General features: G+C 51.5%; 1 protein-coding gene across 2 annotated transcripts in view; it reads left to right on the top strand.

Moving 5' to 3' along the window:
- Positions 1–26,832, top strand: part of Stk32c (serine/threonine kinase 32C) — an 81,575-nt gene that overhangs the window by 40,706 nt on the left and 14,037 nt on the right. For both annotated transcript variants that reach the window (XM_087577268.1, NM_001108922.1), the window contains 2 exon segments: positions 7,886–7,941; positions 25,328–25,479. In XM_087577268.1, the coding sequence (XP_087433394.1) occupies positions 7,886–7,941; positions 25,328–25,479 (208 nt within the window).

Genomic DNA, 26,832 nt, shown 5'->3' with positions numbered 1-26,832 from the left:
CTGGGTTCTGTGGCTCTTGCGATGCTGCTGTCTTTCACCCTGCAGGATCTCAGCCTCTTTCATATCACATATTGCACAGTAGATGGGGCTCCCCTACACAGGATGTGATCTAGAAATGCAGAGACTCAAGCCTTCTCCCGCAACTGGGGTCTAGTACCTATTGCTTCTTCCTAGGACCCCTCCGTCTTCCCCCAGGCTGCTGATGGCCTGCAGAGCAGATGCCCAGATGCTGCGGCAGCCAGTGGAAGGGCAGCTTTGAGTCAAACTCCTTCAAGCTTTTGGCCTGGCCACATTCCCTCCACTCACCTTCAACCATGGTTTCAGGCAGAGAACTTGTTTCCCACACAAAATCCAGTTGCTGGCAAGGCCATCCCAGGTTCCTCTCAGGATGGCCTGTCTGCTTCATATTTTCATGATGAGGCTAATACATTCCTGGTACCACTCGGGAGAGCTAACTAGTGTTCTAGGTCCTTGGCTGGACTCTTGCTGTGTGAGGCTACTGCTGTACTCCAGCAGCCATCCACCCCAGCACTCAGGAGCACATGTACTCCAAACCTAGAATTCATATCTGCTGGGGGAGAGGGTTCCTGTGGTACTGAAAGGGGCCAGGGTGGCTTGCAGTGGAGGAAGCTCTGAGACCCTGAGCAGTGTGGAGGTATGGATAGTCCCTAGCAGCAAAGAGGTCTACAGAGAGTATGTATGGCTGTGATCAACTTTGGGGCAGCAGAGGACACCACAGGTTTCCTGTCTGCGATCCTGGAATCCTGTGACACAGCTAGACCCCGAATCCTTTAGGCCTCTGCAAGGGAAAGCCTGGATAAGAACTCCACTATATCCTGCCTTACCAGCTCAGAGATTTGAATGATGGGAGCCCGGGCAGGTTTGGCTCTCTGACTCCCCAAACACCTGAGACCAGGAGCTGGTGGAAGTCCAAGTCTGGTGGTGACTAAAGCCAGCTTGGCATTACAGCAGTGGTACTCCCTAGGTCTCAGTGTTAAGTCATGGCAAGAGAAAGTAGAGCCTATGTGCAGGTATGTGCGTGCATGCACGTGCACACACACACACACACACATGCACACACATCATCAGGATCAGTGTGTTCTCCCTTGTCTAATGTGGGGTGCTAATGGACTTGAATCTCCCAGGTCTGTCCCTGTGATTCTAAGGGTGTCGAGCACCTGAGGGGTTAGGAGAAGACAGGCTTTGGACAATAGGCTTCCCTGGGCCTTCTTGGGGGAAGCACTGCTACCCACAACTGTAGGAGAACCCCATGTTCCGGCCAGTATAGGGTAGGCTCTCTGCCCATACCAGGCAGCTTCCCCACAAGCCCCAGGAGCTGTGCTGTGGCTGGCCAGAGCCACTGTATTGATCTGACTGCTGCCCTAATTATTAATTTATGGAAGTTTCCATTGCAGTCTGGGGATGTCAGAATGGAACACGGGAACAGGATGCCAGATTGGCTCAGGTGGCAGGGCCAGGGTAGGCAGAACAGTCTGGGAAGTCATTACCAGCGGAAGCATTTACTGTAAACAAAAGGTGGGGGATGGGCCAGGTCATTGCCCCTACAGAGTAGTGGTGGAAGATCTCCAGGTTCCCCGGCCCTTGGCATGATCCTGGTTATGAGAAGCCAGGATTGTTCTGGAATCCAGGATCCCTCGGGAACTTCAGCTTTATCACAGCTACCTCTAAATCCCATGTCTGCTGCAGGGAAACACAGGAAGAGGTCTTTACTCCAGCCCCAGGGCTAGAGACAGAGACTACAGAAGATACAAGGGCAGGGCTCTGAGGGGCACCAGACCTCAGCCAGCTTCTGAGAGAAGGCCTGAAGGCAAGCATCAGGTAGCTAGGCAAAGAGATGGCAGAGGATGTTTCCAGACAGGACCAAAGGACCTGGCTGTGTTTTCCTGTGTGGCCTGGCTAACTGGGGTGACAGCTGAGGACAACATCCCTGGCAGTCCACAGAGTGACAGAGGCCACAAGTTCATGGCCCTAGAAGGCTACAATGCTCTGCTTGGGGCCAGCATGGTGGGAGATGGCTGAGGGAGTCTTCTGGGACTCACATCAGTAAGTACACTTGACTATTGCCTGCATCTTTGATGCTCTGGACTGAGGAGTCCAGCGTCAGATCCAGAGCAGACATCAACTTCCATACTCCTTACATCTGAACGTTTGTCCTTGGGGCCAGCAACATCTTCAGGATAAGGAAAGAGGTAACGTGGGGTCCAGCCAGGGCAGAAAATATTCTCCATTTTCACACCTTAGGACCCTAGATTTCTTTGCCGGCTAACTGGTCGATCCCATTCAGCTTTCTCGAATAGGAAAGGGTGCCATTTTAGTCTTGAGCAGCTCAGAGTCAGTCAGTCAGTCAGGCAGAGAGGGCTGCTCCTGGGTCCTGCCTGTACCATGTAGGTGTCCAATTGCAGAAAAGAGTTGGATTTGCTGGCTCTTCACTGGTTCCTACCAAGGCAAGAGACTGTACCCCAGGTAGCCCATGATTCTGGGCCACACATTTTATAGAAGCCATGGGACCATGGCCAGCCAGGCCAGTCATTCCAGGTGGAGGATTTTCCTCATGAGACTTTTCTGGGTCATGGACTGAACGGTGAATTTTACTTGTACTGTGCAATCTTGTCATCACTTTAGATGCTTTCCCCCTTCATGTGGAGCTGTCCTGTGGGTGAGGGACTGGCACTGTAGGAGGATGTGGAGGACTTGAGGCTCTCACAGGTTACCAGGAGAGAGAGTCCGTACTGTGAAAGGCTCCCAGCCTAGACTCCATCTGAGGCTACTGGCAGCACCGTCCATCCTGGCTTTTCTCTGTCCAGCACTTAAGTTCCTGAGTCTCTCCTGGATTTGGACAGGACTCTCTGGAGACATCTTGGGAATGTGGAGAGCACAGCTGCCCCTCCAGGCCTGCGGGGGAGGCCTTCAGGCTGTGCATTGATTGTGTCACGGATAACAATAGAATGACTCACGGTGCAGCCCTGAGTCTATTTTTACTTTCCCGGGGACCATCTTCCTTCTGCCTTCCTCACAGGGGCATGCTTTTGTCTGTTTTAGGAAAGGACCGTGTTTTAACTTAGAGCCTAGTGACTTAGCACTTTCCCATTGCTTCCTCTTGGGAAACAACTGCTTTTATGCTTGCCATAGTCTGCCTGGTGAGCTCAATGTCAGAGCTGAGGTGGCCTGTTTGGCAGGGGAGGAGGCCTGGCCTGGTCACTTGCACCCAGATTGTTTGTTTATTTTTTTAGGAGAAGCATGTTCAAATACCTGTTGGTTTTGCTTAGAATTTTGTGTGAACTGTGATGCTTTTGGCTTTTCCCTTGACTGTTTTTGATATTGTCATAGGAATGATTGCGTCATCTGCCCCTTCCAGCTACCCTTCATTTGCTTACCATCACAGGACCAGTGGGCAAGACTCCATGAATGATCTAAACAGGCCAAGGACTCTTGTGTGAAAAATGCCTGCTCGGGCCCCACTGTCAGAGCAGCTGGCAGACACAGAGAAACCAGAAAGGAAGGAGGCCGTGCTGACCATCTTCAGCCAGAGAGCCCTTGTCTTTCCTTTGGTGTGTGTTTCCCACCTCACTCCCTCGGGGTTGAATGAAGGTCTCGGGATCATGGTCAGACGTCACATCGAGGGCACACGTGTCTAGAAGTTGTCTGAGTTCCCAGGCTGGGACACTGAGATACCCTGTTTGTTCCTGCTGGGTTTAGTTTTGTGGTTGTGAACCCAACGAATGACTTGAACAGCACTCTGTGTGGCTCCTTGGTACCCCACATCCTTGAGAAAAATAGTTTCAGGGCTCCAGGCACAAGAGAGATGACCTGCCCCATATAGCAGTGACTGCTTGCAGCCACACTCTGCAGAATAAAAGCTTCCCTTGAAGAATAAATATTTTAAAAACCCTCGATTCTGAAATATTTATTTGCCCCGGGAAGCGTCTGTGCCCACGCTCTTCAGCGTGTAGTACGAATGGAAGGCATCTGGAGGCCTGGAGCTCTGAGCTGGGCCACTTCCTTGCGTGCGAGACAGACCGCCTCCTCTTCAAACACCAGTTTTGATTGGAGCAGGGGATGCGTACATGTAAGATGAATCTGTTGGGGATTGAACTAGTGTTTTCTTCTTCTTACTTGATAATTTATGAGGTGTTGAACACTGGGGATGGGTGATTTCACCTCACAATTACAGGACGAATAGCGCCGTCTTGTACAGACTGTCCTGTTCAGCCCTCATCTGGGCTCTTTCTTCTGCCCAAGGTCAGCTTCGAAAGTGTCCCCTGTGGTGATCTCCTAAAAACGGGCAGTCTGCACCCCCTTTCCCAAAAGCCCTTCCACTCATTTACCTAGTGTATTTTCTTCCACACCCGAGTTTTCATGTCTCCCAAATGAGGAAAAGACTGAAAAGAGGCCCCAGGGCTTCAGATTCTTCTGGGTACCGGGTTGGGGGAGCGTTGCTGTTATCTGGACTCCTGGCTGCTATGGGACCCTAAAGAGAGGGGGAGGAGCCTGCATCTGGGGATGGTCTGCATCACGGCTGGTGCTAACCATCTTCGGAGCTGAGGCCAGCCGAGTTTGCCAGGAGACTGATGGTAAGTAGAGCTGGCCTGGTGGCTCACAGGGACAAGCCTGTAGTTGACAAGGCAGGTTTGGGGAAGTCAGGAATCTCTGTTTTGATTTTTTTTCACACCAAAGACAGCTTCACATGCCCATTGGCCATTGTTGCCATGAAAGTGGGTTGTCTCAGTGAAGAACTTGGTACCCTCAGCTTGGCGGAGTCTTCCTTGTACAAGCCATGTTCACTTCTGACTGGGGAACTCCCATAGCAGCCGCATCTCCCTGTTTTTATGAATTGGTTATGAAATGATTGTGCCTGAGAGGCTTGTGTACTGAAACTTGAAGCCACCTGGCACCTGCTTCTTTTCAAGGCCACAGCCAGCATAGAGTTGTGCCTGCCTGGCTCCCTCACCTACTGCAGGAGCTGGCAGAGGAGATCCTCATGTGCCCCGAGCAGAGGAGGAAACCAGAGCTCCAAGGAGATGGGCACACGGGCAGCAGCCACAGAGCTGCCCAGCCCACCACAGGAAGCTGAGGGCTGGTGGGAGGCCACAGACAGGCCAGTGTCCAAACCACCGGTCTCACTGAGCCCACGCTGGCTCTGCACCCAGCAGATCCTGTAAGGAGGAGCCTGGAGACTTGGTTGTTGTTGTTGTTTGTTTGTTTTATTTTTTTTCTTTTTTTCGGAGCTGGGGACCGAACCCAGGGCTTTGTGCTTGCTAGGCAAGTGCTCTACCACTGAGCTAAATCCCCAACCCCTGTTTATTTGTTTTAAAACAGGGTCTCATTATATATCCTTGGCTAGCCTGAACTCGATATTTAAACCAGGCTTGCCTTGAATTTGTAGAGACCCACCTGCCTCTGCATCCCAAGTTCTGGGATTAAAAACATGTGCCATGACACCCTGCCTTCCTAGAAGGCTTCATCCCACACACCTGGATGGTGATATTGGCTGTGCAGGTGTCTGAGCATGGCGTAGGACAGACGGCTGCGGCAAGATCCCCACATGCCTCTGACCTGTTATTTAACGTATTTTATTCCCTATCCTTTCCTGCCAGAAAAGATTAAACTCAGAAAATCACTTGTGTTCTGCAAAGGCTAGTTGTCTTAGCTGAGTTCCTGTGTGAACTCACAGCTGTTGGGTAGACACTTGATGCTCTGCCTTCTGCCGGATGCCGAGGGGCTGCCAGGGACATCACAGTGAGCCGCCCACAAGCAGGGGGATGCCTAGTTTGTTTCTCAGGTGGTTTGGGGCTGGACTCTAGGCACCACTGGGGCTGGGGGTAGGGGTCCAACAGACAATGCTGGCATTCTGGAGGTGGGCAGGGAGTCTCATACTTCTCTCCATCTGTTGGAGTGGATGAAGCTGCTAGACTGTGGGTGGGTGCTTGGGGGAGTTAGGGTCTCATGTGCAGCTGTAGGAGGCCAAGGACCTCTAGATAGCAGAAGCTGTATTTGAGTTCAGAATGGGCAGGCACAGGAATCAAAGCTTGCTGGTGGAACCCAGTCTCCAAAAACTACACCGTGGCTGGCCCAGGCTTGTTCCCCTCCATCAAGATGCTGGCACACACCCTAAGGTTAGTGCCTAGCCTCCACTCACAGCCTGCTGATTCTGCTTCTGATGCAGACCCCTTCTCCAGTCGCTGATCATTGCAGTTAGAACCTTGTGTGACACTTCATCACATCTATCCCTTCACCTTGCTTCATGGCTTTGTGCAGATCCAGGGCTATGTGGCAGGCTGGAGCCTAAGAGAAGATCCCAGTACATCGGAGCCTCTGTTGAATGGTGTCTACACATTCCCACTGTGCCCACCATGCCGCCACTCCCTCACCATACTCTTTTAGCTTTGTCTCCGCATGAGTGGGCTTGGACAACCAACCTTCCTGCCCTAGCTGGAAGATGTAATGGCTTGTCCCAACAGCAACTGTGTTTTCCTGCTCATCGGAGCGGGGCAGTGGGGCTGGCTGCCACCCACCCTGCTGTGAGTGCTTTCTCATTGCAGTATTCGGGTTTTCTCAAAAATAAAAGAAAAGCTGTAAAGTGATGAATGGCTGAGGAATGAGGTTCGGATGAGTTTGAGTACTGAGGGCAACGTATGTGTGTGTCGGCGGGGGTGGGGGAGCTGAGGTCTCCAGCAGGTGGCTACCAACTAGGCTGCCTTAGGGTCAGAGATCCCAGCCTGGAACATGCTGTCGCATGTTGTTCAGGCCTGGTGAGATGCTTGTGTGTTCTCACCCGTGAGACCTGCACCCATTCCCTACAGGCCTCCCTGACATGCTTGCCAGCCCTGGTGCTTGGCACCCTGTCTGTTTCACTTACTCCTCAACCAACCTAGTTTCCACTCGGGCAGCAACACAATGCCTGCCTCATTAACCATAAGCTAGGAAGAAATGGAAATCCCACCCCTCCCAAAATCTCCAGAGAGAAAGTGGTTATGGAGTGAACGTGTAAGGTTCCAGGAGCCACAGGCAGCCTGGGTCCTCTCTGGGGTAGGCATCTATTCAAAAAGGCCCAAAGCCTTGGGTAGACTTCCAGGTGGAGTGGTATACACTTGAGGACCTAGGCTTCTATCCTGGATTAGTTAGAGGGACCTGTCTAAGTGGTGCTGGGCAGAAATCCAGGCTGCCTGAGCCCATCCCTCAGGCCCTACATGAGAAAAGGACAGTAGAAAAGACTGGCCCATATTGACCCCAGGGGATCAGGTCACAGCTAGAAGTCTGTGAATCAGAGCTCTCCTCTGACAAAGATTCGGTGCACAGGTAGGTGGTGCCCAGCTCATCAGGCCTGTGGCAGCAGAGGCTGCATCAGTGGGCACTGGCGATCCCTGGGAAAAACAAGCAGGCTGTGTTGAATGTTGTCCTGTGCTGTTCCTCATTGTTAATTAAGAATCATTATAATCCCAGGCCTGTCCAGTGAGCTGTAGCAGGGCCAGCGCTCCATCCTGTTGTCAGTGAATCCCAGAGCAGGGGCTGGGTCTCCAAGGGCTGAGATACCTGGCTTTCCTGTTGCACATTTTTTTCATGGGATACGATGTCAGTGGAGTTGCTGGTTTGCAGATTTGCAGCTGAGGAAGTCTGGAAGCCTGACTGTGGTCGTCTACGTGTCCCTACCTCATAGTAATCCTGCAAGGAGGGTCTGAGCCATCCCTTGCACAGCTGGAGTTCACCCAAAGACCTGATTAGCCCTCCTGAGGGGTCGAGTGGATGGGTCTCTGATGGACTGCAGGATTGTTAAGCAGGGGCATGCATGCTTCTTAAGGGTGGGGCTTGTGCCTAGTTTGGGGCCTTTCCACTGCCTTACCTGGTATCTCTTTGCTTTGTTTCACAGTGAACTTCGACCACTTCCAGATTCTGAGAGCAATTGGGAAAGGCAGCTTTGGCAAGGTAAGGAAGAGTCTCTGGGTGGGCCGGTGGAGGGTGGAGACGTATGGGACCATGGAGCTACATACAGATTTACTCCATTCTTCCTTAGAGAAGCCCTCCACCATCTTCTAGGCAGGGTCTCTGAGCTCTCAGCTCAGCTGACAACAGATCATGGTCTGGTTTAGTTCCATAGAACCTTGGTCACCCTGTAAGGGATTCTGTGTTCCAACATGCACCCACTCACAGTACCGTAGCTATCTTGCGGTCTGAGTGATTTCCTCAATAAGTCTTGTAAGGCTGCATCGTGGGGCCAGCTCCCCAAGACTCAGGATCTACTGTGACATCTCATGGACCTGCCAGCTGAGACATCAGTTCGGGCCACACACTTTAGTTCAGAGGCCAGGTTGCATCTATGTTGTTTCCTTAGGTGCAAGGTGACAACCCAGTGTGTCTGCCCAGCCTTCTTCCTCCAGACCAACCCCAAGCAAGGCTCTTGTCCCTCAAGCAGGCACCCTGTGGAGTCTGTCTCCACTTGTCTTTCCTCTCTTGGCCAGATCTAACTTCCTGATTGCTGCCTTGTGGTAGCTACAGATTGGGGGTAATTATAACTCAAAGAGATTTAACAAGAGCTCTGAAAAGCCTGGAATTAGCCCTCAGCTTCTGCAGCACGACGTGCTGTGGATGGACCCCTCCTGAACAGACGTTTGTGTTCAGCTGTCCGGGCACTTCCCTCCCCTCTAGCCTCGCAGCTGTCTGTGCTGCTGAGTCTATTTAGGCTCCGAAAGCCTTCTCTAAAGAGATTGTGCCGCCACCAGAGTACAAAGCACAGGGTGATTGAGGGTGATTAATTGCCCCTACTTCATTGTGTCACAAAGGATGGCTGTTCTGGTTGCAGAAGCCTGGGGTGAATTAAGTCACAGCAGATGAGCGCTTAGCCCAGTGTGGACAACAAACCACAGGGAGGCGTCTCTAGTCCCCTGGGCCCCAGAGGCTCCTATGGGCCAACTGTCTTGAGTCTGTGAGGATGGTTAGCCTGAGTCTAGTTGAGACTCCTCTGTGCGGAGGTTGCCAGGGCCGCAGAGGGGGCAGGGAAGGGGGTCAGGCAGGTGAGGTTTGTGCAGTGGCAGAGAACAGCGACTGGAGCTGGGGTTAGGAAGTAGCCGATCCTGGGAGGTGCCCTGATCAGGAGGCATTCAGAGCCTAGGTCTGAAGAGGGCTGGGTTGTAACATCCGAGACTGAAGACCACCATTAGTGGGCTAGGTTGGGCTCAGGAAATGAAAAGGGTAGGTGCTGTTTTCCAGGGATGTTTCCATTTCCTTCCCCTGGAGGCTTTCAGGGCACCTGTTACCCAACCCTTCTTGTGTCTACTGCCCCCCTCTACTCCTTCGGGGGGTATCCCTGACCCTCAAGAAGGCAGCATCTAGCATGTCCTATCTTATGTCAAGTTTGGAGAAACTCAGGGTTATGGCTCCTGTGACCAAGTCTTGTCTTTGAGAGCTGTTGAGCTGGGAGCAGGCTGCTGTGGGGGTTGGGGGTGGTACAATTGGAACGCTCCTTCCAGACCCCAATTAGCTGCCTAATTGGGTCACCAGGAGTCTTAGGCTGTGGCTGTCTGGTGGGTATTTGAGAGAGTAATAACTCACAGACTAGGTTCTGTCTTTGCTACTCTCAGTGGTCACAGTACGAGACTCGGGCTGGAAGGAGTGGGGGCCTGGAAGGGAAGCTGGGCTGCGAATCCATCCACCTGCATGCTCTGCTTCAGAGGCTGACTTCCCTGCAGACAGCTCTTCCTATAGGTGAGACAGATGAAACCCACCGAAGCCCCGCCGTGTGCAAGGCAGTGGCAAAAATATGTGCACCTGAGACCAATGTTTCCAGTCAATGTTTCTTTAACCAATGGCTACTTCCCCTGTTGGAGCCATGACTCTTGGAGATGGGCTATACAAATTTGTTATAACTAGTCCTTGACTGTTTTCTCAATTTCTTAAAAAAATAAAAACAAAAACCCTGGTAAACTATATATAATATTGGTCATGTTTTGGATGCACAATCCCCATGTCACCATGGTCATGTTGCTATGTGACAGATTTCAGTTTCATCCTGCAAAAACCAAAGTCGTCTTTGTTAAGTGGTAACTCTCTCTTGCCCCCTTTCCAGGCTCTAGCAGCAGAATTCTGCGTTCTGTCCCTATGGTTTTGCGTACTCAGGACACCTTGCCTTAGTTATTTCTAGCTGCTATGACCGAAGCACCAGTATTGGATGCTGGAGCAATAAATATCTCTAGTAGTTACTGATGCTGGAAGTTCAAAATGGAGACAGATATGTGCCGGGTGGCAGCTAGCTTCCTGGATTTGCCCCTCAGATGGTGGAGAGAGGTCAGAGTTCCCTGGGGTTCCTCATCAGGACATGCTTATTCATGAGTCTTCCCCACCCTCAGGATTTGCTACAAACACCTACTTGCTTAAGATTTTAATGCAGGAATCTGGGAGGGGGGGTCACAAACATTAAATATGCTATAGTAAGTGGAATTGTGAAAAACGTGTCTTTTGTTTCTGGTTGGGTCCATGTAGCTAAGAGTCCTCAATGTTTGTACGTGTTGTAATGTGTGTCAGGATCCCTTCCTTCTGAACGTGGAGCAATCCTACTGACCCGTGTACAGTGTTTTCCCATTGATGGACTCTTGGCTGTGAACATGAGTGTACAATGGTTTCTTGATCTTCCTGCTTTAAATTCTGTTGCTCAGAGGGGAATTGCCGAATCACAGGGTGATCTTTATATGACTTTAGAGGGACGGCAAAGGCTGAACTGTGTTAAACCATTTTACCATCCTACCATAGGGCATACCATTCCACATCCCCACCCATACTTGTCAGGATTTGGTTTCTGGCCGTAGCCTTCCCAGCGGAAGCAAGAGGCTGTCTCCTTGTGTTTCCTTGATGGTGACAGATAGATCTGCTGATGAGATTTCTTATGTCTCAGAGGAGCCTGGCAGGGCAGTGTCTGAGGCTCAAGTCTCTGTTGTGGAAGGCCCAGGCTCCTCTGGCTTCCAGCTGGAGTCTTGAGGGCTGATTTTATTGCCATGAATTTGTTGAGCAGGAAGCCCCTTTAAGTTGTTCCTGGGAGCAGAATCTGCTGGGGTTGTTTCCATAAGGTGGAGTGAACTGGGACACACAGGCAGGATGTTTGGGAATATAGCTCAAGACAGAAATACAGAAATAGAAAGGCAAACATTGAATGACTGGCAGAGAGATAGAGATGAAAACTAGAAGGACCAACTGGTTGAAATTCCCACCATCAGTTTGAGATAGAATGATGTTGACCCTGACCACCCGATGGGGCCATCTTTTTGAATATTGGCTTTATACTATGTCCTCCTTCATCAAGCATGAACTGAGTGCCCAGAGTCACCAGCAGGCTCTAGTGGCCTTCTGACTCAGGTGTCAGAGCTTCGCACCCAGCTTTCTCATTTAACCAATGCCCTGAGAAACATCCTATTGGAATCCTGCACATCTCTGTGGGAAGGATACTGACTGGTGCTACATAGACTTGCTCTTCTTCTAGGCGTCCATCCATTCTGGGAAAAACAAGCTGGTCTTGAAGAGCAGGAGACCCAGCTGCTTAGGAGTAAGACCTCAGGCCTAGACTGGAGTAGAGGAGAAGGAGGCTAGGTTTCCCTCCCCAGAAGTCACTAAGACTTCATTCAGACCGCCTGAACGAAGCCTCTGTGTGAGCTGTGGCTGGCTTTGACTTGGGCATAGACAGAAGGAGAAAGGGGGTCTGAAATATGTTGGGGGAAGACTAGCAGTGAGAGCAGAAGTGGTAAGGGACCTACAGGATGAATCTTTAGCAGATCTGGTGCGTTCTTAGGAAACCGTCCCTGCACTTGTTGCTTTTCTGTGCCTTTACCACACAATATTCAGGACCACAAAGTGGCAGGCCTGGGATGTCAACTGAACCCTTCATTCATGTGGTCCATATTTTATTGTCATGTGTTCTTAGAGTTGTGTACTGTGCTATTCTGTGTGGTGTTTGGTTTCTGTAGTCAGGAATTCATTTTCCTAGTTGGAGACTTGGTTGCTCTGTGTACCCCATGTTGCCCCTGCCCCAGGGGCAAAGGGAAGGACTGCTTCCTAGAGCTCCATTATGGCTGGGCAGAGGCTGGACAGACTTGAATACAGGACTTGTACCCAATCTGGGGTCCAGGCAGTGAAGAGAGTGATCTTGCAGCCTGTGGGCTTTTCTTGCTGGAAAGATAGGATCTGCTTCTGGTTTCCAGTGGGTGGGAGGAGTTTTAGAGGCAAGTTTCCTGTGATGTGCTAAGCAGGCTCAAGGCTGAATGTTAATGTTGTCATTGCTATCTGTAGGCAAGGTGTCAGTCCTAAAGATCCTCTGAGACATGTCACTAGCAAGTGGAAGGTCAAGGAAACACTAGGAAGATCCCAAGGAGACCCCTGACTCCTGGGTCTGGATGTCCTTTAGGGAGTGCAAGGGCACTGGTCCAGGTGGGGATTTGAATACCTTGGTTGGCTTTGGGACAGCAGACATAGTTTGCTGTTTTGGCAGGAGTGTTCTTCCACCCTAGGGCCTTATGAGCCTAGTTTCAATTTGGATAAGTCCCATCCATCTTTGTCTCTAACCTCCCTACTTCTCTGGTCACTCTCTGTTCCTTAGACCCCCTTCCTTCTTCTCTCCGTCCCCAGACCACGGCCAGCCATGGCTCATACATACAGAGAGGCTTCAGGGTGACTTCTGGGGAGGGAAACCTGGCCTCTTTCTCCTCTACTCCAGTCTGGGCCTGAGATCTCCTAAGCAGTTGGACCTTGTATTTTGGCTGCAGAGCTCTCGCAGAAGGACTGATAGAGCCATTGTGTGGAAAAGGAAGGACTGCGCACCAATAGAAAGACTCAGACCCAAATACACAGTCACCTTCTTTTCAGTTTATAGAAGAAGTAAGAGATTTGGTGTGAAAGGCCTTTGACATCGGCCTTAACCACTCCCGGAGTTCTGCCTCTGCTCAGTCCCCAAATCCTTAGATTAAATCCAGGGGAGGCTTGAGCCAGAGGAAGACCATCTTCAGGTGTAGACGTGCAATTTGGGGGCTTTGTTGGCTGTTGTGCAGCTGGACCAGGGTCCTCTTGCCCCTTCCTGACAGATCTGTTAACATGGCCCCCAATGAGGACACCCTGCCTCTGCCCAGCATTTCAGAGACAAGGCAGCACTGGTTGCCATGGCAACCTCTCCGTGGCTGCATCCTGCCAGGAGTATTGTGGGACATCACTGGGCCTATGGTTCACTAGCTCTGTCTGTGGAGGATCCGGTTCTCAGATTCTCCACACAGCAGCAGGAGGCCAGTCACAGCCACAGAGAGCTCAGAGACGCCTAACTTCTGGGATGTGATTGCTGGCATGATTAATGCTGCATCATGGGGTCCAGGGTCACCCCTGGGGCTGCTGGAGCCAGTTCTGCCTGGAGCTAATGTGGATCACTCACGATACCAGGATGAGAAGGTCACTGGGAAGCAGCCTGTGTCAGCTCAGTTGGGCAAGTGGTACTGTACTCTCTGGGTTCCTTGTTCTCAGCCAGGGGACTCTGATACATCCAGCCGGATGGAGGGCAGTGTTCCGACCTTTGATGCTTACATCAGTTGTCAAGTGACTTTCTTACCTTTAATTGCCACCATTTTCTTCCAAGACATCTAGGCCCTGAATCCTGAACTCTGTGGTTTTGCATATCAAATATTTGTGCTGTAGATGTTAGGGCCATTGCCCTATGGCCCCATTATGGTTAGCTGTCACAGTGTGGATGTCATCTATGAAAAGTACCACTAGAGTAAGTTCAATGTGGCCACTAGAGTTGTCAACGGCAGTGACAAGTTTCCAGATGCTGCCCGGTGCTGCTAACCCTGGTCACAGATGCTGTGCTCCCTGCAGGTGCTTGGGCTTTATTTTCGACAGCTTGTGACCCTCCAGTTCTACAGCACACAGGCTCTGGCTAAGGCATCTGCCTCTTCCCTTCTTACAGACATCCTGCCGTCTACCCCACTGGCAGAAGTTGATGAGACCTTACTAGGACCAAGCAGATTTGGTGGTGCCATCTCATTTGTCAGGGGGTGTGCCCTGGAGACCTCAGAACAGTGACATCTGTTAGCTGTGTTGGTTGTGAGCCAAGACGGTTTGAAACTGCCTCTTGTTTGTACCTTTGCTGATTGTGGAGAAAGTGTCAGAAAACATGTACACATTAGTCATGGAGGGGAGGGGTGAGGGGGCTCCTGTTAGGAGGACCTTATATCCCCTTGTGGGACCACAGCAGCAGCAGATGGGGCCCAGAGAAGGACTGCAGAGACACTCAGACTGGACAGTTGTCAGGTCCAAGTGAGTCTTGTACAGGGTGGCCCAGCTGCAGGGTGCTTGCCCTCACCCGCCCACCAAAGAGCTCTGTCATTCAGGCCCAGGTTGACTCTGGGATGTAAACTTTGAGTGAATCATGACCTTTTCTACCTGGGACGCTCATTGGAGAGGTGGCCTTGGGGCACTCAGTTTGCTTGATGGTTTTTGAACTTCTTGTGGACCCCCAAGCACACACCTCTACAGATGCCATCTGGGCCCTGTCCTCACCCCAGGAGGCTCCCTGTGCCTGCCCACATCAAGCGAGTCTCCATGAGTAGCCTTTCTCCATGAAAGCCAGGGCTGCTGGCTAGGGTGGCTTTGAAGAAGGGAAAGTGCTGAGGATCAAAGAGACCTCCACCCCATCCAGGGGTGGGGGTAAAAGAAGCCCCACAGGAGTCCTGAGCAGAGCTACAGGGGTTCCTCAGATGACCTGAAGGTCAGGAGGTGAGGTCAGCATCAGCTGCAGAAGGCTGATCAAGGGGAGGGGCTTAGTTCTCCTGAGGGCAGCTACACTTTGAGTCTTGGCTGGGAGTACCACCAGGGCTGTGGGGGCCCAGGAGTCACATGGTAGGCATCAAGGTTGCTGTGGGAGCCAGGGACGCTGTGGTCTGCGGTACCAGGAGCCTGTTGCAAGTCCCTCTTCTAACAGCTTGTTCTGGACTTGCCTCCTGGCCACCGCCCCACCGAGCCAGCACGCAGCAGAGCGTTTACCACATGCTCCTAAGTGGGACAAAACACGATGTGAATGTGCCAGGCCTGCCTCTCAGGGTCATCCAGGCAGCGCTGGTGCCTTAAAAATAGCTGTTTCCCTTGCGACAGGCTTAGGCAGAGAGCTCTTGCTTTCCTCCCTGCACAGGCATATGAAGGCCACCTGTCATCCCCCTGGCACATCTGGTCCCTGGGTGGCTTGACTTCGGAGGACCAAGCAAGTGTGTTCAGCTGAGGGTGGCCCTGCTGAATGCCAGGTGCAGGATGGTCACCCCCTGCTTCTTGGGCTTGGAGGAGCTCCCCTTGCTGGTGAAGTTCATGGGGCTGACAGACAGAGCCGTCCGAGATACGGGTCGTGCTTTGAGGTTCTTAGGAAGCTATGACTGCCTTGCATGACCTCTGCTCACCGTGCAACTTGCTTCCTCCTCTGCCTGTGCACCCCAGAGACCCCTTTGTTCTGAGACATCAGCTGGCTCTGGTTGTCACCACCTGTGGGAGCCTCATGCCTCGTGATATTAAACAAGTTTCTGTGTCCTGGACAACAGGGCAAGTGTTGATCCTTTCCAGGGAAGACTGTGTTCATCTTAGGCTGAACTTGGGGTTCCAGCCTCTACACAGAGCAGAGCTCAGTGCTAGTGCTGAGCAAATCCTCCACTGGTCACTGCAAACAGCAGCCTTCAGGTCATCCGGAGCCACTGAAGTCCACAGCTCCAAAACAGAGGAAAGGCTTACAGTGGCCTACCACACGCCTGTCCACCCTGTGGAAGCCAAACTTCTTCCTTGTCCCTCCCTTGTGTTAAACTGAATTACAGAGAGCAGCCCACCTCTTATGTTTGTGCTGCAGTTGGTACCTTCACAACACAAGGTCTTAAGCATGGCTACAGAACTTTTGCACACCTCAAACAGTCAACAGTGTGGTCGTGAGAGCACTCAGCAGACTCAGGGTCTTCCCAATGGCCTTATGGCTGTTATCATTGATACTGCTCAGGTTGACGGTGAGTCTGTACAGGAGTGTTTGGTCCCCTTGCTCCGTATCGGCCTCTCCTTCCCCTGCTGTGTGGTTCTGATTGAGGCCCAGGCTGCTCTGTCCTGAGGGACCCTATCTGTGAGCTTTTCTTCATCTCCACGTAGTCTTTATCAGATTATCAGAAGCAAACCTTCGTCCTCAGAGAGCCATGCTTCTGCCCAAGACCCCTGTGCATCTGACGTTGGCAGTGGCTATCCAGAGAGCCCACCATTTGTATATTGCAGCCTGGTTCGGGCTGCACTGCCTTCTTTCTGAACACTCTGGTGTAGAATTCATCTCAAATTTGCCTTCCAGGTCTGGAGGAGTTTCTCACTGGTAGTCTCACTGCTGTTTAGGCCTGTTTCTGTCTTGTGTCTCTTCTCTTACTTGGGCTCTCCCTCTCCTCCACTCTATCACTGCCTTTTTTTTCCCCGGGGCTGGGGACCGAACCCAGGACCTTGCGCTTCCTAGGCAAGCGCTCTACCACTGAGCCAAATCCCCAACCCCCTATCACTGCCTTTTAAGGACCATGGGGCAGCATCAGATGCCCTTGGTCCAGTATGATATCCTCCTTTCTAAGGGGCTGTAAAGCCCCTTTCCCACGCATAGTAACACATCTACAGGTTCCAGAACTAAGCCATGGGCACTTCTAGAGGACATCATTGCTGGCCGAATCATGATCTATTGCTATGTCTTAGGTGTGCCGACAAGCCCACAGGCCTTACGTCTCATGCTTTAGCCATGCCTGTGTGCTTCTGCAATATGACTTAGGGTTAGTTCCTGGAAGTGGAGTATGTGGGCTGGAGGGCGGTGAACACGAATTGTGCTTGAATTGCCAAGTCCCCCTGTATAGGGGTGGCACCATTGTCTTCCATGGGGTGACTGCCACAGGGCGTGTTGCCAGCTGCTTGGACTTTTGCCAGCCTGGTAGATGAGGCATGGCAGCTCACTTAGCTTGGCCTTGCACTCCTCTTATGGTAGTCTAACTTGCCTACTTTATTTCTATTTTTCTCTTTAGTTGGTATGTTTGTTTCTAGAGCATAATGTCTATTAGAAATGACAACCCTTATTTCTGACCTAAGTTGCAAATATTTCCCATCCGTTTATACAGGTTTTCCTTTGCATGGTATTTTCTTTTATGCAGCTGCTTTTAAAATCAATTATGTTCCAAACTGTTTTTGGATTTCAGAGCCACAGAAATGTGTCCGTACTTCTATTTAGAGACATCGTCGTGTTTTCTTCTATTGCTTCTGGGTTTTATGTGTCAGGATAAAGCTCATAACCTGGAGCCCATTCTGGCTTGCAGTGTCAGGCATGAATCAAATTTTCATATAACAACTTAGTTGATGCTGATAACATCACTTATTAAAAATTCGTTTATTTTTTTTTCAGAGCTGGGGACCGAACCCAGGGCCTTGTGCTTGCTAGGCAAGCGCTCTACCATTGAGCCAAATCCCCAACCCCAAAAATTCGTTTTTTAGCTTAAGTCCGAGAGGCCACTGTCATGGCACAAGAAGTGTCTTTGTGCACTTTGGTCCGTTTCATGATTATCTGTTCTGTTCCACTGGCCTGCTTGTCTCCTCACATATTGGTGGCATGCTCATGAGACCATCCCTTGGTGTGCATGAGAATGTTTCTAGAGAGTTTTACCTCAGGAGGAAAACCCACCTACAATGGGCACAGCGCCATTCCATGGGATGGAGATGCAAACTGAAGAAGAGGGGAGAAAGGGGGAAAGAGCCAAGCACCAGCATTCATCCTGCTTCTTGATCCTACGGAATATGGGTGTTCCTGCCATAGGTGTCTGCTACCGTGGCCTCTGTCATTCCTTCCCGCCATAATGAATTGTGCCTTATTAGTCTGTGAGCTCAAACAAACCTTTCAGCCCTTGAGCTGCTTCTGTCAGGTGTCCGTTACAGTGATGAGCAGCGACTGACACCATGACACCCAAAGCTTCCTTAGTTCCACAGCTGCTGCCCAGGGAGCAGCGCTGAGAGCTAAAAACCAAGTCTTTGTCACACCTGCTCCTCTCTTCTTTGCTTGTGTCCCCCTCCTTAGCACATGGAGCTGTGGTACCTCCTCAAGGACAAGCATTCCCCTGAAGTAAGTCTCTGAAGGACAGAGGTTAGAGGAGACAGTAAGGGAGAGCCAGAAACAGACATAGAGGTGAGGGCGATGGTCTAGATTAAAGTACATTATCTCACTAGGGAACTGCAGGGGCTGGTCCAGGAAGAGGCCCAGGACGGGATTTGAGGAGCACCAATCTCTTCAAGATCACAACCTCTTGAGAGAAGCTGGAGACTCTCGTGGTCTCTGCTGCTCGGTCAGGGAAACCTGTGAGTTGTCTGAGCATCCTTCTCTGTTCTATCTATCTCTCGTCCTGCTGTGCTTCTATGTGAGCTGCCTGGTTCTCTGTTCAGGAACACTGTTCTTATCGCTCATTACCCAGCAACCCTCTCCTAAGGTCAACTCTCTGGCAGACACATACACCTCCAGAACCCATCCTGTTTTTTTTTTTTTGTTGTTTTGTTTTGTTTTTTTTTTTTTTTTTTTGTGCTGCTGGCACTGACAGCAACAGAGTCCTGGGGAAGGCAGGCTCTTTCCCTGGTGCACTGTGGTCCAGGCTCGCCTTCCCTGGGCTCTGCCACTCGCAGGAGGTGTGCTCGTTATGGCATTCTGGGGCTTTGAGTACCTGTTGTCAGCTCTTTGCGTTCTGGGGAACAAAAAAATGACTTGGAAAGAAAAAGAGCTTGTGGCGAATCACTTAAGTCTGCAAGATGTGTAAACAGCATTCAATTAGAATGGCACTTACACCGCCATTAGCTTATTCCAGGCTGAGCAGTGGCATTTCGAAGGGCGCCCTGCAGACCAGGAGCAGCAGGGCTCCCTCCTCTGAGACCTGATCCCACTTCCTCTTTGTCTGGTGTAAGTGGATTACTGAGGAAGTGGCCCAGAAAGCCCAGACCAATTTCCTTTGGGGAAACAGTTCACTGGGGCATGCAACAAAGGTTTAGTCGTGAGAGGCCCTGGGTCTCCTTTCACCTTTCGAAATATTGTTCTGTCAGACCTGCCACACTTGCAGTCCCTCTACACTGGGGCAGCACAAAACTCCTCCTTGCAGCCTTTCTGAAGGGGCTGGCATTGGAGGCCAGCAGAGCCAGACTTTTCCAGCTGGTCTGTTCCTCAGCTTCGGCCCTAGTAGCTGTGAGTGTCTCCATAGTCCAGAGCTCTTGGGCCAGCCCCACTCAGCAGTGACATGGCCAAGCCAGCCTGGGTGGGAAGACAGCTAAGGTTAAGATAACTAAGGAGAAGAAGGACTATGGGCCAGATTAGGAGAGAGAAAAGAGAGAGAAGACGTCAGGTGAGGGTGCAGTACAGGGTTAGGCCAAGGTCTTGGCTCCCCAGGGAGCCTGTGTACACATGATAGATATGCTCAGGGTGGGCATGCTATTTGACTTCTTGGGACAGCAACAAAGTCCTACCACATGCCAACCCAAGCAGACACTGCTTGTACTCTTTAAAGACTGAGATCTGATGTGGAGACAGGACTGGCTTTTCCTGCAGGCAAGAGAGAAAGGCATTTTGAGGCTCCTGGACTCTGGCTGCTGGAGGCTGCTGCAGTCTCCATGATCTTTGGCAGTTGTTGGCTTGTGGCCATCTGCCACCATGGTCTTTACATTCATCTTACTTCACGTGACCTTGTTCCTTATTCCTGCTTTTATTTGTTTTTCCTATCTTCTGTGAGGACATCTGCCATTGGTCATGTCCTCAGAGACCCTCACCATAGCTGGGCTAACGTTAGACTTAGGAATCGAGAGCGCAACGATTCAGGAAACCCACATCTGCCTGCTGCTCTCTTTGTTTCTTCGTGACTCTGTAGCTAGTAGCAGCTCCCAGTGGCTCATTGTAGTGGGAAAATTATAGAGTCTCCTTGGCAATGGCTGTGGGGTTTCTGCACTGCGTTAGGGAAGGTCCCCCCCCCCCAGCAGGGATCCTGAAGACAGGGCCTGTAGTGTGTGTGGGTGTGTGTAAGTGACCTCAGGAGGGCGGGAAATTACACAGGCAGCTTTTATAGGGAGGGAGGCACAAAAGGGACAGAATCACCCAGGGATCTGCACCTGCTAGGCCAAGATTGCCCCCCGCCCCCAAAGGGAGCCTTCCTTGGGTCGTTTCCCAGTCTGCTCACTTCTGCATCAGAAGTAATTGGCCTTCTCTGCCTCCTGCTTGAAGGTATATTTGCAAGAGAAGACCCCCAGCCCATGCTCTGACTGGTCAGGGCTGTGACCAACAGGCCCCTAATTCTGCTCACTGGGAGCAGAATAAAGTGTCAGTCAGAGAAAGGCCTGGATTCAGGACCAGGTAGGATGAGTGGCCTGCTGGGGCTGACACTTATTTTCATTCTGAAAATTTCAATAGGCTTTCAAAATAATAATTTGAAGAAGGATTGCTGCTAGCCCAGGGAGAAAAATATCTGCGGCTGAACACTTGGCCGTCACTGCTTACCCTGTTGTTCCCCGCTTTGGCCTGCCAACCTCCTGCTGGTTTAGTCTTGGAGAAGATATGGCCTCTTCCTACCTTCAGGATTCCTCTGTTCACCCTTGACGTCTCAGCAGCCCCCCACTCCTGCTCTTCCTGTCACATTCGTGGGATAGGGCAAAGTGATCTGCGTCGTCCACTCACTGGAGCAGATCACTTAGGGACCGGTGGTGAGTGACTGGGTCATGTTCTCCAGCACCCATTGCCCTCCAGCCCCAATCCACATAAGCTCTCCCTCACAGGCCATCAGAAGGGCTTTCTGGCAGCCTATACTAGATGGACTGCAGCTGCCCTGTCTCCTGTATGCACCCTACACCATAACCCTGGAAAACTAGAGAAAGAGAGGGAAGTGTGAGTCTCAGAGAGGGAATTCCAGGGACACCTTAGACCCAGGCAGGTGCCTCCAAGGGCTACATGCTAATCGTTATAGTTTCCTCAGTGATCACAGAACACCCCCCGACAAAGCTTTTCAGAATGGCTCAGGCTGGGTTCCAGCTGCACAAGAAGGTGGCAGGGTGCATATGACACCTAAAAATGTCTTGGTGCAGAAGCTTTGGGGGCAGCTGTGAGGGAGCCTGAGGCAGGGAGGGACACACCCTTCTGTTTCTTTGCTGCAAGTGTAGCATTGATCTGCAGCCAGTCCTGTGACCAGAAAGCTGGGGCCGGAAGACCTGGGCCAGAGGACCATATCTAAGGCTGGCTGCAGGACAAGGGGTCCAGCCTGGCTAAACAGTCTTTATAGAAAACCCTGAAAAGCATCTCTCCCCACACTGCGGAGGACTGAAGTGACAAATAAGCACCCAGCCCTTGCATCTGTGCCTGAAGGCCATGCCTCCTGCAGGGACTGCTGTCACCAGCAGAAAAACAGAAGACAGGAGGGTGAGGTTCCTGGGTTTCCTTGGTGGTTGCTGGTGCCCTGAGGGTCTGAGTCACAATCTTCTTTTAAAGACAACCTAAACCAGGGATGTTATAAGCCCCTCTACAGGTGCTGTCCCCAAAGTGGGATTTCCTGCTGCCCAGGAGATAGCGAGTGCTACTGGCTTGACGCATGTGCCCAGGGGAGGGACCCCATGATAGCCCAGAGCCTCTGGACAGAGCTGAGCTCAAGGAGGACTGCGGAGCAGTGGAAGTCAGGGCCACTACTTGGGCAGTGTGCAAGACAGCTAGCTGTCTAAGTGGTCTGACCAAAAGCTACTGGCATCACATAGCTACTGACCTGTAAAAAAGCAAGCAGGTCAGGTAGGAGGATTAAATAGGAGCATACAAGTGCGGTCTACACAGGTCTCTCATTCTGGTCTCAGGTTCTGAGTAAGGATATTGTATTGCTTCCCTTTCAGTTTAGGGAAGGAATTTCAGCTCTTGCTCCTAGGAGACAGGATGGTCAGCTATCGGCTTATGCCGGTTCATGCCACAAGTACCTTTAATTCGAAACAGTCAGGGGGCCAGTATGGCATAGTTTTAACTCCCTCGCTAACCTTGCTGTCCTTGTGCTCAGTCACAACTCTATGCTTAACTTGTGGGAGAGCTGTGGGCAGGGCTATTGAATGGGAGGGTGTTGTACAATAGACAACCATGGCTGACTTGGCCTGAGCCCCAGTCCTAGACTGAGCTGCAATGTCCAGAGGCTACCCTATCTCAGCCTATAAATTCATTCTGGGAACATCTATTGGTCCTTCTCTGCAGCTGCACAGTTAAAATCATGGAGTGGAATTGGTGTCAAAGTCCATCCAGGTTCAGAATGCCCAGGAGAGCCAAGTAGTCTGAGAGCCACGCAGTTTTGCAGGGATCGTGGTGACCTGTGCACAGACCTGGCTGGGCTCGTGCCAGTGCTGGCTTTGGGGACGGGCAGACTCTGAGAAGTGGTCAGATGCTAGTAAAGGGTTGTGGCGGTGTTCATTCCGGGGTTTTCTGTTGTCCTGAACCGTGGCCAGGAGCCTTTGAGTCAGTTCTACCTGTTGCCCATGACCCCCGCCTGCAGCTTACCTCCAGGACATTTCTATCTCCAGTGAGAGGGCAGCTGGATCCTTCTCTGCAGGGGAGAGGGTGGAGAAGGACCCAGCAGTGCTTGGCTGAGAGCATTTGCAGAGTGTGCCGAATCAGACGATCTGGCTTTGAGTGTGGCTGTCCTTGTTCACACACATTTGCATAGTTGCCCGGTAGCCGAGCTTTTCGCCCTTTTTGTCAGCTTGATTTCTGGGTGACTGACTTAGTTTGACAGTTCATGGAACACCTACAGGGACACAGAAAGGCAGGTTAATCTTGGCTGTCTGAAGCCCTCTTGGGAGACTCTGGGTTTGTGTTATTATATCCCGGGAGGTCAGCAAGGGAATCCTATGGCTTCTTGGAAAAATATTTTTGATATTGCTCTCTCTCTCTCTCTCTCTCTCTCTCTCTCTCTCTCTCTCTCTCTCTCCTTCCTGATTTTCCTCCTCCCTCCCTCTTTCTTTCCCCCTCTCTGCCTGTCTTTTCCCTTTCCCCTTCCCCCCTTTTTTCTTGTGTTTTAGTCTTGTGTAGCCCAGGCAAGCCTTGGACTTACTATGTAGCCAAGGATGACCGTAAACGTCTGCCCTTCATCTTCCCAGTGCCAGGATAGCAGGGATACACCACCACACCCAGTATTGTGCAGTGCTAGGGGCTGCCCAGGGCTTTGTGCATGCTGCACAGTTGCTCTATTGACTGAGCAACAGCCCCACGTGGCTTTTTTTTTCAATGAAAAGAAAGATTCGAGAAGGTTCTTTGCCCCAACCCACCCTCAGACACAAGACCCGTTCTCTGAATGTTCCATATGGGCCCTGCAATCCCACACATGCTCCTACAGGTCTGCCCCTCAAAGGGCAGCACAGTGCTGAGACTGGGGAATAGCACTGTGGTCTTTGGAGGCAGGAGCTGGTGCATCTTCCTGGGGCATCAGATCTAGCAGAAGAAATTTCCGGGGGAGTTTTGCAAGGATCTTTATGACCTGCATGGGGACTTGGCTGTTTTTGTGCTACTGGTGGCTTCCTGCTGAGGTATATGGACTCCTGGAGGCACTCAGATGTCCTCTCCATACTCTGTTGTCATCATGTCTCAGGCTCAGCTCCCTTGGGCTTACAACATCTGTGGGCAAGGTGCTATGTGTTCAGTGTTGCCTTGGAAACTGCAGCTGTGGATACAGAGGTTGTGTCTCTGGATGATGGGGGATCCATAGGCGGACTCAGAACCGAGAAGCTGCTCGGTCACTTCCTCTACAGACCCTGAAAACCAGAGTGCCAGACAGGGCTAACGTCACTGCTGCAGAGCGGGGTCCACAGAAGCACCACCAGCTGTCACCAGAACTGCACAGTAGTGTGACAGAAACCATAGCCAAGAAGTGTCTGTGCGGCTTCTCCATCCCAGCTGCCTTCATCCCCACGGCTCACTTCTGCCTTCTGTGCACACTGTGTGTGTCACGCCATTGTTTATACTGCACAGCTTAGTGTGCTTGCCTGGAGTTCCAAACTTGTCACATGCCATTAAAAGTCCTCTCAGTGGCTTTTCAGTGGTTGTGTGGCAGTCATTAAGCTTACCGGGCTGTGCCAAGAGGCTGCAGGGTGCAGGGTTAGAAGTCAGCTTGCTTTATGGAGTCCTAGAGACCTTGTGTGCGTTCCCAGGAAAGGGAATGTGGATTCCTTCAGGGTGGATCCAGAGATTTGGTCTGAGGCCAGTGCCACTGAGGTATATGGCAAGCTCCAGGCTTTCTGGTGACACCTGGGAGTCTCACCCACTTTGCCAGCCAGAATCATTCAGAACAATGACCAGTGTTCCACGAAGACCTGGAGACCATACTCTGTGGAAACCCTCAGCAATGGCTCTGGTTATGTGAATCTTGGCACTGGGCACGGGTACTGGTTCTGCACCAGCTCTTTGTGTCTTAACTTCCTGTTGCCTTTGGGGAATCTTTTGCCCTTGGTTTTGATTGGCATTTCATGGCCACAAGGGATATCGGCTGCTTTTCTCCTCTCCTCATTCTTCCCATCATGCTACTCTCTGCTAAGCGATGCCAGTGTTGGTAGTTGGCCATGACAGTACAGCGCTCAGAAAGTTCTGTGCCTTCAGGATTCTCCAGGGACCTGCTATCATGGGCAGTCCTTGCTTGGTGGAAACGGAAATCCTGTGGTGGATAGAGGCTTCCTGGATGCACAGCCTCGTGCTAAGAGAATTCTCTCCTCCATTCCTGTAATATTTATCTTGAAACATGTTGACTTGATGGTGTCTGAAATCAATGGCGACACACGCCCAGATGGGTTTGTGAGGGCATTTCTAGGAAGCAGTGGACAGGAAGTGGGGCCAAGCCAGACCCTCAGTTCCTGGCTCAGTGAGCTTTTTCCTCCAGCAAGGCTTTCTCCATCTGCTAAAGTTTCTGCAGACTTCCAGAACAGTGCCACCAGCTGGAGGTTAGGTGCTTAAACACATGAACCTGCGGAGGGAGCATTTCACACTGAAACCCCACAGCAGTCCCCAACATACCTCAAAGCCATATGCTGACCACCCCTGAGAAGGAGGTGTTGAAGCTTGGTGAGTTGAGACAGCTTGTATAGGTCATGGCTGGTAAGGACCTCACCACCACGTGCCAGCCCATCGCGAAGCTAGGAGTCTTGTCTGGGTGCACTGTGACTGGACTCTGTCAGCCTATGGAAGGTGCCTGTTCACAGCCTTGTCCTGTTGCTGGCTAGGAACCCTGGTTCTATCAGGGCAGAGGGAGCTGAAGAGTTCTGTTTCTGGCATTCTGCTGAATGGTCCTTGGCCCTCCAGGTGTGCATCGTGCAGAAGCGGGACACAGAGAAGATGTACGCCATGAAGTACATGAACAAGCAGCAATGCATCGAGCGTGATGAGGTCCGGAATGTCTTCCGGGAGCTGGAGATCCTGCAGGAGATCGAGCATGTCTTCCTGGTGAACCTCTGGTGAGTGATGACCCTTGCAGCGGGATTTACCCTCTGGAGTGGGACAAGGGGCCCAACTGTTCTTTGGCTCTGATACTTCCGGGATACTCCCCACGTGCTAGTCCTCCCTGCCCCTCTCCCCGTCGATTTAGCTTCTGTGTTCAGGACCTGGAGGGACCAGGGGTCCATGGTCTGCCGGGATTCGTGTATACTCTTCCCAGGGCCTGCTGGGAGCCCAGTGTTTAGCACTAAGTCATACTGCCAAGTGTAGGGTGGACCTTCAGGTTCCTGCCGGACACCTAAGAATCTTGGGCTGCTGGAATGTTGGTTCCTTCCTCTGCTCTCCTCTGCAGGACCGCTCCCAACAGCGGACTTCTCTCTCAATGCATGGACATTCATTCCCTGGCCCAGGGGTTCTCCTTGACTGCTTGCTATAGTGGGCTCTGTTCTCTGCTTCACTCCTTGACAGGCATGATTGACAAAGGCTCTGTGGACCACAGAGTTTCCAACAGCAGGGACCTCTGTCAAAGTAGCCTCTAGAAGACGTTGGGGCCCCTCCCCTGTAGGTGACCCTGTGCCCATTACAGAGCATCAGGGAGAAGCAGCTGACTGCTGTTTGGGGTAGTGGAAAGCAAATGCGTTTTGTTTGACAGTGAACCTAAGATCTGCTTAGAGCAGAGGACCCCACCCCCCCTGCCTCAGCTGCAACCTGCTGTTTTGTTTTTTGCTACAATAAATCAAGAAACTGCAAAGTGGACAGTGGCCACTTCCCAGAGGCTACATAGCATGGCCCCAGAATGACTTCCTTCCTACTTAGAAGTTCCAGCATGCTTGTGGCTGGCTATTTCTAGGCAGGCTGAGGAGTGATAGCGTTTTTGTGGCACACATTCCATCTTGTTTTAGCATGCTGGACAACATCCTAAAGTGGGGAGAAGCTCTAACCTGCCCATGTCAGGAGGTCAGGCCTGGGTACAGGGATAGGGTCAGGGGAAAGGAGGGAAGTTTGCTGTGAGGTGGGAACAGTGTTGGCTTTTCCCAAGTGAGGCTTCTTGGGAAAAAAAGAGACCAGGAATTTTATCTTTGGGGCCTCAGCAACCCAGCGTCCCAGACTTTCTAAAAGACAGTGATGTCTAATGGTCAGGTGCATGGATTCTGGGTGGAGTCTCCAACCTTGCTGTAAAACACACACACACACACACACACACACACACACACACACACACACACACAGGTGCTGCTGTGATATGGGCCACAAGCAGACTCTCTTTCCTTCCCTCCTGCAGCCACACTCCCTTTCCACACTCCAGCCTTCTAGATGTCACCTGCCATCTAGGACTGTGTGCACTGGGGCCACCACAGCATCCCGAGTCTCTT

Source organism: Rattus norvegicus, chromosome 1 (genome assembly GCF_021556685.1).
Source record: "Rattus norvegicus strain SHRSP/BbbUtx chromosome 1, alternate assembly SHRSP_T2T, whole genome shotgun sequence".
Lineage (NCBI taxonomy): Eukaryota > Metazoa > Chordata > Mammalia > Rodentia > Muridae > Rattus > Rattus norvegicus.
The sequence above is the reverse complement of the archived record's forward strand: the minus strand, read 5'-3'. Positions and strand labels throughout refer to the sequence as shown.